This window comes from Microtus ochrogaster, chromosome 7 (assembly GCF_000317375.1).
Source record: "Microtus ochrogaster isolate Prairie Vole_2 chromosome 7, MicOch1.0, whole genome shotgun sequence".
NCBI lineage: Eukaryota > Metazoa > Chordata > Mammalia > Rodentia > Cricetidae > Microtus > Microtus ochrogaster.
In genome coordinates this window covers 12,907,177-12,923,361 of record NC_022014.1, presented here as the reverse complement: position 1 = coordinate 12,923,361, position 16,185 = coordinate 12,907,177, and the positions used below count along the sequence as shown (strand labels likewise).

The window sequence follows — 16,185 nt, the reverse complement described above, 5'->3', positions numbered from 1 at the left end:
TATATGTTAGAAGTATGTGATCTATTTTTTTATTTTGATTTTACATGTGATTACAAAGAGACTATATGAATCTTTGACTTTAGACTTCTCAGTAAGTTTGACACTGCTATAGACTATGGGGACTTTTGAAGTTGGGCCAAAGGCATTTTTATTATGATAAGGCTATAAGCCTTTGGGGGACAGGGAATGAAATGTGGTAGTTTGAAAGAAAATGGCCTCCAAAGGGTGTGGCATTATTAGGAGGTGTGGCCTTGTTGGAGAAAGTGTGTCAATGTGGGGGTGGGCTTTCCATATTCCTATACTCAAGCTACCCCAGTATCTCAGATCACTTCCTGTTGCCTGCAAGATGTGGTACTCTCAGCTACTCCAGCATCAAGTCTGCCTGCATGCACCGTGTCCTACCACGGCAATAATGGACTGAACCTCTGACCTGAAAGCAAGTCAGCACAATGAAATGCTTTCCTTTATAAGAGTGGCCATGGTCATGATGTCTTCACAGCAGGAGAAACCCTTACTGAGGCACATTCCTTCCCTCCTATAATGAACCATAGCATCTAAACCAGGAATCCAGATGAACCCTCTACACTGAAGTTTACTCTGTCAAGTGTTTGGTCACAGCAGTGAGAAAAGTGGATGTCTGTGGCTCTCTTCTCCACATTCATGTTCCTGCTCCTCATTCCCAGCACTATATCCCCAAGAGTGGCTGGTTGTACCTTTTATTCTCCTGAAGACATTCCTCTGATACCTGTTATTCAATAATTACACAGTTGTACCTTGCCCAATCCCAAGCCCAACTTGCCAACCCAAACCATATACATAGCAAATGAACTGGGACCACTCAGCCAAGGGCACAGAAGGAAGAACAGGGCAGGCAGGGAATCCCCATGACCAACCACTTTGTCAACTCCATGACCTGTCAGGTCACTGGCCTGACATCTGTGCCCACAACTCTATAAGAGGAAGAAAAGGTTGTGTGGGTGCAGAGGAACTCAGAGACAGCAGAGCACTCTGGTAGCCTGACGCTTCCACCTTCTGCTCCCTGTTACTGGGGATCTGATTTTATGTAATCTATTGCATTTGATTTCACCAAGAAAAAGCAAATATCAAAAGGGAGTTAAGCCTGATACCTACCCATGAGGTGTGTCCACTTCTCTGTCGCTGTTTACAGGACATGTCCTTAAGCCTTCTAAATACGAAATGGGGTACTGACTACATCTTTCTAACCGAGAATACATTGAAAACTCTATCACTTGGTGACCAAAGAAGTCCTCCCTTACTGATTTCTCATGGCCCTGGGGACTCAGCAAGTCCACAATCCAGTCTTGCAGTACACTTTGCAACTGTGAGAATATTACCTTGTGACCAATACCAGCTGCTATGTTAGCAAGGATGGTGAGGAATGGGGGACTAGAACCTTGAGAGCTGTGGTTCTCAACCTGTGAGTCGAGACTCCTTTTGGGGTCAAACAGCCCTGCACAGGAGTCACACAAGACCATCAGAAAACACTGACACTTACATTATGATTTATACCAGTAGCAAAATTACAGTTATGAAGTAGCAACAAAAAATAATTTTATGGTTGGGGATCAGCACAGCATGAGGAACTATATTAAATGCTGCAGCATTGGGAAGGCTGAGAATCCCTCCTTCAGATGACTTCCATTACTGAGACTGCTTCACCAAAACAAATCCATGGCATTTGCCTATGTGGTTAGGTGGGTGGGTAGGGAGTTCCAAGGGAAGGACACTGAGAGCAACAAGGTCAGATGTTGATACTGACTCAGAGGAAGTTCCTCAACCCATGATTCACCATCACTTCATCTGACACAAGGGCCTGAGGACAGTAGTGTCCAATTCATGTGTCAAATGCATGAAATGAGAGTGAGCATCAAGGTACCACAACATCAGGTCTCACCTCCCATAAAGACTCCTGGGCTCCTGGGAACCTTCTACAGGTACTGCCCTTGCTCTGCAGCTATCCAAACACAGGTCCTGTGTGTCCACCCACCCTCTAGACACTAGGTCCCTCAGAAATAAGACAGTTTTGTTCCCTGGGAAGGTGGCATGAAAGGTTTGACAAACTGAATGCCAATCAAGATTTTTCATTATCGGAACATGACCAAAGTCATTTGGTAAAGTGAGGACCCTAAAGGGTCATGTCCACACAATCACATGTGCTCAGCATTTATATGTTGTCATCACATGTGGCAAGGCACACACACTAAGGTGCAACTGGGGTGTGATGCTGTGGGTGCCACCCTCCCTGCTCCTGCAGAATACAGCTGCTTCACCCACAGCTCCTGCCTCCCACTAAGATATCAGGTCACTGAAGCAAAGCTCAGTGGCCAGTGTGACTCACCACCAGTTTTGCAGAAGTTAACCACAGGCATGGCATATAGCAGGTCCTTTGTTATCAGCTTAGGGGCAATTAAATTATACAAATAAAGAGGAAAAAGCCCTCCTGTTTGTAAAGACAAAAGCAGGAACAAAAACTAACAGTGACACCCGAGACCAAAAGAGACTTCCTAGGAGGCTTGAGTGCTCCAAGAGCAGCTGGAGTCTAAGTGCTGCAATCCCTAGAACTCAGTGCTGTGGGAGGGATGTTCTAGAAATAGAGACTGCACAGGGTTTTTCATGGTCTACAGCAATTAGCTGATACTAGCTGCAGAAATCATGCTCACCATATGGCAAGCCCACAGTAGGTTCTCCAGACCACCGCAGTCACAGCAGACGCAACAGGTGGAAGCAGGTACAAGTGGGAGGAAGGAGCTCCAGCCTCAGAACTGGTTAGTCCTTCCCCAACCATGAAATGTCACATTCTAGGGCCAGTGCTTCTGTACTGCAGCCTCCTTTTCTGCATGCAGCTCAGCTATGTCTTACTCAGCAGACACTTCTCTCTGCAGAGCCACAAGCTGCGTAAAGATGGAGCCAGAGATAAAAGACACTTGAGGCATATCACCTCAGGAAGGAGGATGAAAGAAGACAAGAAACCTAAAGCCTGGAGTCTAAAAACACTGTCCCTTCCAGACCACCTGGGCCCCATATAGCCTACTGAGTGCCTGTGATTTATTACTGATAGAGGCAAAAAACAGAATCCCCCAGCATCCTCCACACAAACATGCTCAATTGGATAAACCTTTAACATTCTGGCTACATACATTTCTCTGGCAGGACTGGGACAGTAGGGAGGTCAGGTGCTCAAATACTGAGGGAGTCTTCCTAGGGCACCACCTTTCCTCTCAGCCGTAACAATACCATGGCCTCTAGGTAAAAGGGCTGTTCTAGAAGAAAAAAACCTCCCTGAAACAAAGCAACATTGTACAATGGAATCCTAATTGGGTCAAGCTTCTGGTGAGTGGAATCAAAGGCTGAATGAATCTCTCATAGGCAGCAAATGCAGGTGAGCTTAGAGGGAAGGACTCGCGGGCCCAGGAGCACACGTGCTGATGTGCTATTTCCTGTCAATGTAGTAGCTGCAGCTTTTGTCAAGGGGAAAACAAAACTGTGGATTGTTTTCAGGTCCAATACTATGCTCTAAACATTTCAGTTGACCATTATTAGCACAGATATTCAACTTGTTTGGAAGTTGGGGTATCACCTGGAGAACAAGATTAAACATTTGCAGATGCACACTCTAGAAATGTGTTAATCGATCAACAGCGAACTTAATTACACCACGTGGCAGTGAGGAGAAATCAAACCGCAGACACAACTGAGTACTAAGAAAGAACAGGGCAGGGGGGACAAGAAAACGTGGTGGGAGGACAGGCACACTGAGGTAGCTAAGTGTGGGTTTGTTTCCCATCTGACTCATCAATGTTTGTCTCTGGTCACTGTTTGGTGGCGGTCAGACATCAGTGGTCCCACAGTGCAAAATATCCTCAGGATGAAAAACAGTAAACTGGAAAGACACTGGAAGCCAGTGTTGGTTTTGTTTTATTGCCCTCCCGAGGTCCCACAATGGCTCCTGCTACAATGCTCACTGCACTCCTGAGAACCCATAATGGCTCCTGCTAGAATCCTTTTCTGAATTTATACAAGCACAGGGGCCGAGAGTAAGCACCTCTGCAATGCAGAATGCAGGCCATTTGCCTTCCAGCCTTTATAATTGGAGAATACAGTCTCCAAGCCATTCCTCCAGGCAGGCTTTGGGGACCTGATATTACACCAACAATATGTCCTGAGGGAGCAACTTTGACCCTCTGCTATGCCTGGAGTGGTCACTGTGAGACAGCAAACTGCTTCTGTCTGGCTTTTGTGCATCCATGCTTGTGTGTTTAGTGCACACTGGAGAGGTCCAGATGCCTCCCATCATCTCAGAGATTCAGGTGGCTCTCTTTGCAGCAAATCTGAGCCAGGCTGGGCCCCTCCCTTTGGAATCAGCAGCTGTACTAACCATTTTTCTAGAGCTCCTAAAGAAATTGATTCTACGTTGTGATCTGAATACAAATTGTATTCCACAGGCTCATACATTTGAACACTTGGTCCCCAACTGATAGTTCTGTTTGTGAAGGCTGTGGAATCTTTAGGAGGCAGAGTCTTGATGAAGGAAGTAGGCCACTGAGCTCTTCAAGCTTTAAAACACAGCAGCTCTTCCCAGCATCTCAAGTGCAGACACACTGTGACCAGCCAGCCTCTCATCCCTGCCCAGTGTAACATCTTTCTTGCTTTGATGGACTGTATCCCTCTGCAAATGTGAGCCAAAAGAAACCCTTTCCTGTTGTAGAATTACCTTTTTGTACACTGTGAAGATTGTCACTCAGATTGATTTAATAAAAAGCTGAATGGCCAATAGCTAGGCAGGATTTGGGGGGCAGAAAGGATGCTGGGAAGAAGGACAGAGACACAAAGAATCACCAGTCAGACGAAGAGGAGGCAGGATGGGGAGTACAGAATAAAGGTAACTGAGTCAATTAAAAGAATTTATATTCTTTCACTTAAAAGAATATAAATTAAAAGATAGGGGTTAATTTAAGGTATAAGAACTACTTATAACAAGTCTAAGTTGTGGGTCAAGCTTTCATAATTAATATAAAGTCTCCATGTGGCTATGTGGGAGATGGCTGGTGGGATTGAAAAAGTCAGACTACAAATGGTGCCCAAAGCAGGCACATATATCCACATAAGACCTGAGAGAGCTTCAAAAAAGGTTGTAGACACACAGAAAGGGATTCAAACATGGCTTCGTAGTCTAGTGTCTTTCATGCCAGTCGCAGTACAGAGACACAGCTCTCCTTTCAGCTGCTTGTGTGCTTGAGCCTCCAGTAAGCCATGTGGTGGGCTTAAGGCTTTGCTCATGCAGACAGAAAAGGTTACAGATACACAGTACATCAGGTTCAGACAGGGGAAAATCCCTGTAAACAGGTTATAGTGTGTTTAACAATGTGCATAGGCTTAAGGGAAAAAAATGGGTATAGATAGTCATAGAAAAATATTTTAAAAATTACCAAGTCTTTAAAGAGACAGTAATGTAATTAAAATATAAGCCACATAAGGATGGAAAATATACAGGGAGTCTGGGTCCTGCATGCTGCTGTACTGACCTTAAATTTTTTTTACAGGGAGTCTGGGTCCTGCATGCTGCTGTACTGACCTTAAATTTTTTTGAATGCAGATAAGCAAACAACAGCTGCAGCCATGCAGTTATGAAAGAAACTGGTGCATTAAACCAGCCTAAATACTTTAGAAATTCCTTAATTTTAAAATTGAAGCCAGTATTGCTTTAGGGAAGATGTTATCCTTTTATTGTTTTTTAATCCGTCCAGATTAGTAAAGATCAGATTTCATTGGAGGAAACCTCCTGAGTATATTGGCAACACACATGGGGGAGGAAGCCAAAACAGACTACAGTAACATGTAAGCTGATCCCTTGACACGGGAAAGGCTCCGAGATGAGACATGATAAATCTTGTTGGCTAGAGTCCTCCATGACTTATTATTACATGCCATCCATTCTTATGGATGGAGATTTATATTACAGTTGTTTATACAGCCCAAACAGACTTATAAAGTTGACAGATGCCTTTTACCTGCTCAAACACAGAATTCTCTTTAGGTGACTTGTGCATACCATATATTCCATACTTGTGTTAATGCAGATATATATGTTACCTTTGAAAGTCTATGTATTTTCAGAGCAAGAACACCAGATCTACTGATGAAAACAGGTGGGCCACGTGATCCAGCCTCTCAGGGTGCTTCTGGTAGAGTTTCCTCAGAGTTCTGCATCCAGAACATCTTCAGGACTGCTGGCTGAGATGGTCCAGCCTCACAGACTATTCTAGCCAGGACTGCAGATAAGTCTTGTGCTTTTCCATTACACAGAGACTGAAAACAAATAATTCAGCTAACTCTCTCAAGACTTGACAATTACACCAATTTGTCTAGGGTCTCCTAAAGATTCTACTACCCCAGACAACAGGAAGCAGTTTGGAGGACATGACACCCACATTCCCAAGAAATGTGGTAGGTGGTTTTTGGTCATTTGATGGCTTATAGATGTTTCTCATCATTTAGGGGAGTTGGTTACAAGTTGTTATTGGTCACAGTCAGGAAAAAAAAGCTAAACAAAGGAATTATATTCAAAGAGCTCTTTCTGAAGAAAAAAATGGGAATATAGGATAAAATGATGAGATAAAAGTGTGGATTGTTGAATCTACTTTTAAACAACCACGAGTCTCAAATATTTTACATCGGTACATGTTGGGAGCTGCAGACCCCCAGACTCTGAACTTTCTATGACCCCTTGCCTACTGGAGAAAACAACTTGTGTTTCTATGCTTGCAGCTGCTCTGAGCACAAAACCCTCATGAGTTCCTGACATCAAGAAAGTGGTTTCTGGTGGGCCTGCAGTGGAAAATCCCCAGAGCTAGAGTGTGGCCACTAGTCAAGGAGAGCACTATACAAGCTGCAGGGAACATAATAAAATTCGCATTCTTGCTTCAAGAGTGACCCACGTCTCTGTGTGTTCTTTAATCCCAAGGCCCTTGCCCGACCACGGTTCCAGGTGGTACAGTTGCCACAGGTATGGATTTTTGTATACTAATACAAATTTAAGACTATTTTTGTTATACTATATATAAATTTCTATTCCTGTTTAAGGCAATTAGTCTTTAAATTTTATTTAGGAAAATAAATACAGGCTAATAGTTAGTCATCTATTAACTATCAAACTTATAGCCATGTTAGGTATGCTCTCAAGGTCAAACAGATATATTTTAGATAGACAGGTGGTCTTTAAACACTTCATGGATCTGTAGATTGTGTCATTTAAGATGTTTTAATAACATAAGGCTTTTGGTGACAGTACCAATCTACTTTAGAGACGACAATGGGCATCAGAGACCCTCCAATACAAAAATACGCTTTCTTTAAGGCAAAAGCTAGCCATTTGAGCAAGAATCTGCCCTTGCCTTGGCTGCTGACAGTATGCTGGCCAAACTGGACTGACAGGACACAAAGAAAATGGACTGCCAAACTTTGCCAAGAGAGGATAGGACAATCCTTCAAAAATATCTATTTCACAAAAAAAAGTCTATAAGATTATCTAGGCCTGTAAGCCAAAGATGGATGCCCCAACATTACAGAGGAACCTTGGGTGACTGTCTTGGCAGTCAGATGTTTCTGTCATTTATTTCAGTTTTGAAAGCTGCTTGCTCTGCATTTCCTGTCTACTAAGGTAATATTATATCCTTCTGGGGTCATTAATGGAGTTAAAGAGTAGGTATTTATAGTTGCAGTTTTCCTTAGTTATAAGAGAAGATTAATTAAGTACAGAGCTTTGGACTCATCAAGATAAAATAAGCAATGAAGTATTTTCTACAAATATGCCAAATACAAATGGATTGGACATTGTAAATGTAATTCTTACCTGATAATTGTTCTTATTGTTATAGTTTTATTATGTTAGAGTTAAAACCATTCCTTTTTATTTAGACAAAGAGGGAGAAATGTAGAACAATATTTTGTACACTGTGCAGATTTGTTGCTTGGATTGGTTTAATAAAAATCTGAACAGCCAATAGTTAGGCAGGATTTTCAGGGTAGAAAAGATGCTGGGAAGAAGGGTGGAGATGCAGAGAGTTTTAAGCCAGAGAGGAAGCAGGATGGGGAATACAGAATAAAGGCAACCAAACCACTTTAAAAAATGTAGATTAAAAGATATGGGTTGATTTAAGTTATGAGAACTAGTTAGGAACAAGCCTAAGCTATTGTTGAGCTTTCATGATTAATAAGAAGTCTCCATGTGGTTATTTGAGAGCTGGCTGGTGGGACAGAGATGGTCCAGAGATACACTTTCTCCCTCAGGTTGCTTTTTTTCAGAGCATTTATCACAGCACTAGGAGAGCAGCTAAAACAAAGAGACTAAATCTAAAGTCTGTTAGGGGTGGCAGTGTGAGCTAAAAAGTTGTGTCATTAAATGTGTTTTTCTGTGTCTTTGTTTCCTTATCATGAGTCAGGTATAAAAGTGTCTTACCTCGCAGAGTTGCTATGAGCACTGACAGAGCTAATTCTCATAGCATGCAAATCAGCGTGGGAGTAGGATACCTGCAGCTGGTAATTATTATTTATATTGCTAACTTAGCCTAGTCATTCCTATGCCAATGTTCCCATCTGGCATCATCCTTAGCCTGTTGCTCTATTCACTATTGTGAATTTAGTATTATTCTTTAAGCTGACTCATTTCCAATTTACTTAAATTTTATTTTTAAAGATTGTACTTCATATATGAGAAAGCAGAATTGTGTCATAACGCAAAGGCAAATGCAAAAATAAACATAGGGAAAACAAATGACACCTGTTGTTGGCCAAAGGTGTCAATAACCAGCTTCCTGTGTTATGCAAGTAGGGACAGGGAGGGCATAAAGCTGGGACATCCTCCAGAGAGGAAGCAGGCATGTCTAGCCTGCAGCCTTCAGGACACGTGTTCCAAACAGGTATGACTGTGGCTCAACACCTTGTAGATGACAGTGTCACACTGTAATGCTAGACAGTTAGGCACCCTGCACTAGAAGCAGTAGAAGCACTATAGGGGAATGCTCTCCCGAAAGCTCTGTCATTTGAACTCCAGACACTGTCTTCTAAACTAGCAACAAGAGACCCTGCTGTCCCCCTCCAGGGGAGGCACAGTTCTCAAGCTGCTTCCACTCTGATAGAGACATTATCCTTGCCATGAAACAACACCACAGGTACAGCAGTGAGCACCTGAAACATGGCCAGTGTGACCAAGGCCACCACAGGTACAGCAGTGAGCACCTGAAACATGGCCAGTGTGACCAAGGCCAACACAGATACAGCAGTGAGCACCTGAAACATGACCAGTATGGCCAGCAAACAGGTGTTCAATCTATTTGGTTTTAATAATCACAATCTAACGACCATGTGTGGCTAGTGGCTGTGGTGGGACACAGCACACTTCTGCTGGAGAGCCACACAGGGCTCTTCACAGGCATGCAGTCATCCATGGCTGTGGCTGTGCTGCCGGAAAGGAGATCCTTAGAAAGTGGACAGTAAGTTGCCTTATAGAGGAGGATCATCGGTCCCTGCCTTCCTCACTCTGAAGCCCCGTGTGGAGGTTTCTTTTTAGCTCTCTGGGAGGAATTAACAGCTTTTCTTGTTGTTAGCAATGGGATTAATTACTCAAAATAACCAACTGCCTTTCCTTTTCACAATGGCCACCAGGAAGCCTGCAGGAAATTCAAATCACCAGAAAGGACTAGGTTGGACCTCATAATAAATACAGTCTCTGCTCATTCCTTTTAAACCCTTTGAGCTATCCAACCCTGCTCTATTTTTCTCTTTGCTTTTATCATTATTTTCTATATGCTTCTCTAGAAATTACCTCAAGTCTAAATAACATGCATTAAAAAATCTTATAAATAATTCCTAGTGGTACCATTACTTAAATAAGTCATTTCTATCCATTATCAGTGACATGGAAAACACTGCATCAAGCTGCCTAAAATGTTTCCAAATACCAACCAGAAGCACTGTCAGACAAGGGCTAATGCATATGCTACACATGGAACTAAAACATACACATCTAAATCCCCACAAATCTGCCTGCAAAACTGTCTCCAGAGCACACAGATCCCGCAGAGCTCGACTCTGAAGCACTCATGCAAACAGTGCCTGGACACTTCTGAGGTTTGTTTGCAGAAAAAGGGCCCTTTCATTTGCAATGTGTAACCTGACTGGGCATGGTGGCACACCTGAAATCCACACACTTGCACGCTTGAGGTCAGCCTAGGCTATGTACCAAGATTCTGTCTCAAAACAACAAAAGCATAGTCTGATTTTTATTAGGGTCCTTTTCCCACTCTCAGACACATGGTTGAGTGAGATCACTGCCAACCCTGATACAGAGCCAAATTGAGCCAGCCATGAAAATCAAAGTCTTACCCCTCACCCCAAGATTCAGCCACAGGCCTGTGACTCAAGATGGACTATGAGACATGAACCAGGTCCTGGCTGAAGCCAGACAAGAAGAATGGGTGTGTGGTGCTGCGGGGGAACAGCCATCAAGCTTCAGACAGCTGGCAAAGTCACAGAGCAACAACAGCACAAGGCAACAACAGGACTCCATGCACATCCTTCTACCTGACCTCATCAGCGCAGATCCTGCAGATATACAAATAGTGCCAGCATGCAAAGCACCATGGCACAAACAGAATACATGTCGGCATGAAACCCAGGTACTTACCTGATACACATGAAATGCATTGGCTGCTTTGCCTCGGAGAAACACAGACGGGATCCAAACATTGATCAGCGCCCGATTAGATCTGACCAGAATAAAGAGATGAAAGTGGCCATTTTTACTTATTTAAAAAAAAAAACAGGCCAAGAGACTATTTTCTCCTCTAAAAGGCATTTCAAACAAGTCATTTATACAACAAATTAAATCATACTTAACAGTGAGATAAAGATGTGTTTAATAATTATCACTAGACCTCAGAAGACTATCTCTAAGGACCTTGGTTTAAGGGATGAATGAGTGAGTGTGTGTGTGTGTACATGTATTTGAAATTTACATATGCAGTGTACACTCTGGAATGAGAAAGAGCTTGGTCTTCAGCTCTAATCAGCTAAGTGACTTTGGCCTAGGATGCATCTGCTGCTCAGTCACCACTCTGATAGAGGAACAGTCAGGAAGCCACGGGAGGTCATTCACAGTAGCACGCAGTTTCCGGAGTACCCCATGGAACCATGTGACTATCCACTACCCTGATTTCTGGCCCTGATCTCATCTATGGTTTGGGGAGTGACAACTGCTTGAGCTTGGAGGAGAAAAGGACAAGGGAAAATAACAAATTAGAAAAGTTCAGACGCCCCCTTGTGACTCCTCTACAGCACTGCGTACTGCAGTCAGACTCATTGCAGTTGTTGAGCTGGCACACCTGGAGGAGGGACTAAAGGAGAGCTTCCATGCAACTGGCCCGAGAGCACTGAAGTCAGAGGCCCATCTACCTCAGCAGTGCAGCCCTGAGTAGCTGTCCTGGGTTGTGTGAGGAAGGTGGCTGAGTTGAGGAGAGGAAGCAAGCTAGCAAGCAGTGCTCCCCTGTGGTTTCTGCTGTAAGCTGCTGACTTGAGTTCCCTGGATGAAGAACAGTAACACATAAGCCAAAGAAGTCCTTTCCTCCTCCCCACACTGCTTTTGGTTCTGGTGTTTATCATAGCGACAGGGAAGCTAACTGGGACAAGCAAGATTTAAACTAAACTACATGGAGCACAGGCCAATGGTAGAGCTCTTGCCCAGCACGAGCCAGTGCCTGGGTTCCATTTGCAGCCATTCCTGAGGATGTCAACTGCACAGCCCGTGCTTTCCTTCACACTGACTCACTCCACCCCGAGAACGGGTTAGACACACTTGACGGTATTTTGGTTCTATAACAGTTCTGCCTTCCGTGGTAACTTGAGGCACACAACGCATACCCCACCACGGCTCCACCCACCTGAAAAGGGAGCTACGGCTGAGCTCTTCAGGAACATCCTGACAGCTGGCTAGGCACGGTGCCCGTTCTGAAAGACCCTGTCTTGCCTCCACACAGAGCTACCCAGGGAGAGGGGCTTATCCTGAGCATTCCTGCTCAGAAGCCATCAGCTTCTTGGGCTTGTAGCATAATCCAAGATGCCAGGGTTTGTTGAAGACTTCATGACCTTCATTATTTCACAATCACCAGAGTGAAAAGCAATCTATCCTCACACCACACACACACACCACACACCACACACACACACACACACACACACACACACACACACACGCACACACACGCCACAACCCTCAGGGGAGCAGCCCTGTGACCCTGGCACTTCTAAGCTCTGGGCCACGGTGGTGCCCTCCTTCCAGAGGACAATAAGCCATGAATGGTCATGTGTTCAGGGTTCAAAGCACACTCAACAATACTGAGTCTCCAAATTGGTCTGTGTACCCAACGGCATTTCTCATGCAAAGGTTCCAAAACTGTGCCTGTGCCTAGAGCACCCCAGAACCTTTCTGTCACCAAGACAGGGGTATAGAAGAGCAATGTCCTGATTCCATTCCTCTTCCCAATTGCTAAGGCCATAGCAGATGACCCCAGACTGGGTCACAAGTTCTTTTTCCAAGCCATTTACTGCACTGTGTTGGAAGTGACTGCCTATGTGACTCCCTCCTGGACACCAGCTCTTTGGTCCTCTCGCCCTCCTCCTATCCGCCTACTGACCACTCATGTATTCATGGAATGAGTATCTAGTAGGACCTGGTAGACACAACTCTATCTAAATATGAGTGACAAAGGAACAGAGAAAACAGATGTAGTCCCCCCTTCACCACAGGAGAGGGACAAATTACACAAATTATTCTGCCATGGCAAAGAAAATAGTGTGATTTCAGTTTTAAAATTTTATTGAGGCATGGTCTAATCTGGAGAATATCTCATGTGTATTTTGGAAGAAACCTGTTCTAGCTGGATCTGTTGGATCCACATGGCCCATGTATTAAATGCTCGGTCCCCTGTCTGTGATCCGAAGAGGAAGTCTAGCGGAAGGAAATTGTGGAGCCACAGTCTTCCCCTAATTCTCTTTGCTTCCCAGCATCATGAGGTAGGCAGCTTCTGCCAGCCCTGATATGGTGCTTCAACACAGGCCCAAGAACTAAAAGTCTGCCTTAGCACCAATTGAAACCTACAAAACAACCCTTTTAATTCTGTAAGTAATAAAAATGTAATTCTATAGTAATAAAAGCTGACTAACACAAGTGAGTATTTTATTTGTATCTGTATCTTTAGCTATGTTCTGTTTAATTTCTTTATAATGTTGTTAAAGCTCAGTTACTTACTGACCTTCTTTCTGGTGGTTCTATATTGGAAATAGTGTATAGCTTAACTGCTATCCTAGGACTGGCTGTGTTTTAGCCTGTTTTTATATCATGTGCTTTAAGGCCCTGTGGTTGGGGTGTATACATTGAAGTGTCAAGGTCATCTTTAACTTAGATCATTTTCTCCCTGTCCTTGCTTTTCTTATCTAACACACCCACCTCATGGCAGGCCCCAAGACAAATGGGGCTCCCAATGCCCTGTGCTGTCTGCAGTCTGACACCAGCTGCTAACATACCCTGCAAAATTGGTTCAAGGACTTTCACCCCACGTGAAGGGGACACTAGGCTTACATGAGGTCAGAATGTTGTAAGACCAGCACCTAAGATTTCAACACAGGTCTCCTAACTCTAGACGAAATGCTTTTTCCAGTGTCCTGCCTCCCCATGCTCTAAAGTAGCCTTTCTGAGTGACTGTTCTCATAGGGAGGCAGGATCTTTGCTGCTGAGACTCACTGTGTGTCCGCCTGGTCTTGAATTCCTGGGTCTAAAGCTAGAGAGGCTGGACCTTCATTACACTGACCACAACCACATGGAAAGGAGGAGACTCTCTCTGGCCCTGTGTTCCTTGGGAGCCTCAGGGGACTATGAATTCCCAAAACAGAAAGTATCTGAAGAATGACTGCCCCCTCAGGGGTTAGCAGCAGAGCCCTCAGACAGAATCGGAGCCAGTCAACACCACAGCAATGTTATTATTATGAGTGGGCCAGACAAAAGCATGGTACATGGGGCAGCAGCACAGTGAAGAATAGAGTGTGGGCCCTGTGCAAAAGGAACCTCGGCTCCTCCTTAGCTGGCCATGGCCTAGCGGGGGTGACAAGTTAAAACTCTATGTGACACCTTCCCATTTTAAATGTCAAGTCAAAACTGAAATGATCTTGAATGCCCATGGGAAAATCAAGTATGTTAGACAGTTGGACCTCAGCAAATGTTCCCAGGTCTATAACCAAAGGGGTTCTGTGTGCACCTCATGGACGTTTCTGCCATCCCTTGCAGACTTCAGGACATAGGCTAGCAACAGGGTTCACTCTCTGAGGGCCTCTCGAGAGCACATACATAAACTTACATTTCAAAATCTGACAAACTCTGGTCTTCAGATGTTTGGCTCAAATCTCCATGCACCTGCAGTTGGGAAACAGGAAGAAGAGGGAAGAATGCACAGGTTAGCACAGTTTGCACATTCACCAAAAACTTGTCTCTCAGAATGAGGGGGAAAGCAGCCACTGGAAAACAGTAAGATTTCATGGAGAGGTGACTGGGAATGATGCTGCAGTCATAAAAACACGCTGCCATGTGAGGTCTCAATTATCTTTACAGAAAAGGCACTGCTAATCCTATTGAGATAATCACAGGCATAGAAAAGCATGTAATTTTGGAGCCATAAAGGACTAATTAGGATTGGAGATACAAGATATCATCTGTGCAATGAAAAAAATATCTATTGTCACTGTGAGGAGTATCACAGATATCACACCCAGTATGTAAGCACAAAAGGCCACTACTCCCATAATGTATGTGAAACTGCAGGCAGAAAGAACACGAAGGCTCCTGGCTGAAAGCACGATTGGTGACAGAACCAAACAGTGTCACAATGGCCCCCACTAATGCTGCTTGGGTCCTAACCACATGCCACAAAGCCAAGTGAGATGGCCAGGAGGTACCAACAGCAAGTGATCCTCAGGGACCCTTAGTCCCAACCCTGGCCTGAGATAGAGATCAATTATCAGGGCTGGCACAAGGACTTACAATAACTTTGCTCTGACTATGGGATCCCCAAACCAGTATATGCTAAATAGAGGACCATGTTATCCCACCCCCAAGGTGAGGGACTTCCTTTTGCCATCTGATTAAAGTGGGCTAGGATTTTAAGAATGTAAACAAAGAAAGGGAAAACATCTGAAACAAAGAAGAGTGTGGGGATGTAAGGAGAAATTGTCAACAAAATCCATTTAGTTCCATCAGCTGTAGGGGCTGAGCAAGAGCGGGAGGGAGCCTGGGTCCTGACCTAAATGCCTTAGTGCCAATTCAGTGCCTCCCTTCTTCCCAGCTCCACAGCCGTAAGCAAATCAGTTCTCTGAGATACACAGTGGTGAGTAGATTCAGAATCATCTAGAAGACTGGTAAGGCACACCAGTGTGTTTGTGAGGACTTGTCTGAAGGCAGTCAATGTGTTCAAAAGACTCAGGAAGCAAATACAGAAAGCATCACATCAGATCTTCAGGCTCTGTCCAAGTTTTATGTAAGCATGTAGATCCTCTGACCAGCTGAACACCCAGGGAGCTCCAAGGGATGTGACTCCTGTGAGCTACCACCCATGCCAGGTGGTCTTCTTAGTCAGCTGCCTTTGAGTCAGCCATGTCCCTGAAAGTAACCCTAATAAATTCACTAGATCATCAAGACAGGTAGAATCATTGCTTTGCCCCCATCTGGGAAGAACAGACATTTGTCCGTGTGTCCCCAGGTAAAGTCACACAACCAAGAGGAAGAAGGCCCATCCTCAATGGAAATGGCTTGGGGAAGCCTGCCAGCCAGCATTCCTTTTTACTGCTTCTCATCTCAGGTACTCTGGCATTCCCCCTCACCATGCTGGACTTCAAAGTCCCTGCAAATATGACCCAGGATAAACCACCTTTCCCCTCAGGTGGTTTAGCAAAGCAGCTCAACTCCCCAACATGTTAACAGTGACAATACTGACATTCCCAAGGTTATTCTGAGGATAAAATGTGCCCCAAGCCATGATGTGGGAGTGTCATATATCAATCTGTTGATTTCATTGGTTAAGTAATAAACAAACTGCTTGGGCTCATAGCTTAGAACATAGGTGGGTG

The 16,185-nt window shown here is 44.3% G+C and overlaps 1 protein-coding gene across 2 annotated transcripts in view; it reads right to left on the bottom strand.

Annotated features, from left to right (window-relative positions):
* Snx29 (sorting nexin 29) overlaps window positions 1-16,185 on the bottom strand; it is a 442,208-nt gene that overhangs the window by 88,226 nt on the left and 337,797 nt on the right. For both annotated transcript variants that reach the window (XM_013347415.2, XM_026780573.1), the window contains 2 exons: window positions 14,424-14,479; window positions 10,703-10,784 (listed from right to left, as the gene is read on the bottom strand). In XM_013347415.2, coding sequence (XP_013202869.1) covers window positions 10,703-10,784; window positions 14,424-14,479 — 138 coding nt within the window. The remainder of the gene's footprint in view (window positions 1-10,702; window positions 10,785-14,423; window positions 14,480-16,185) is intronic.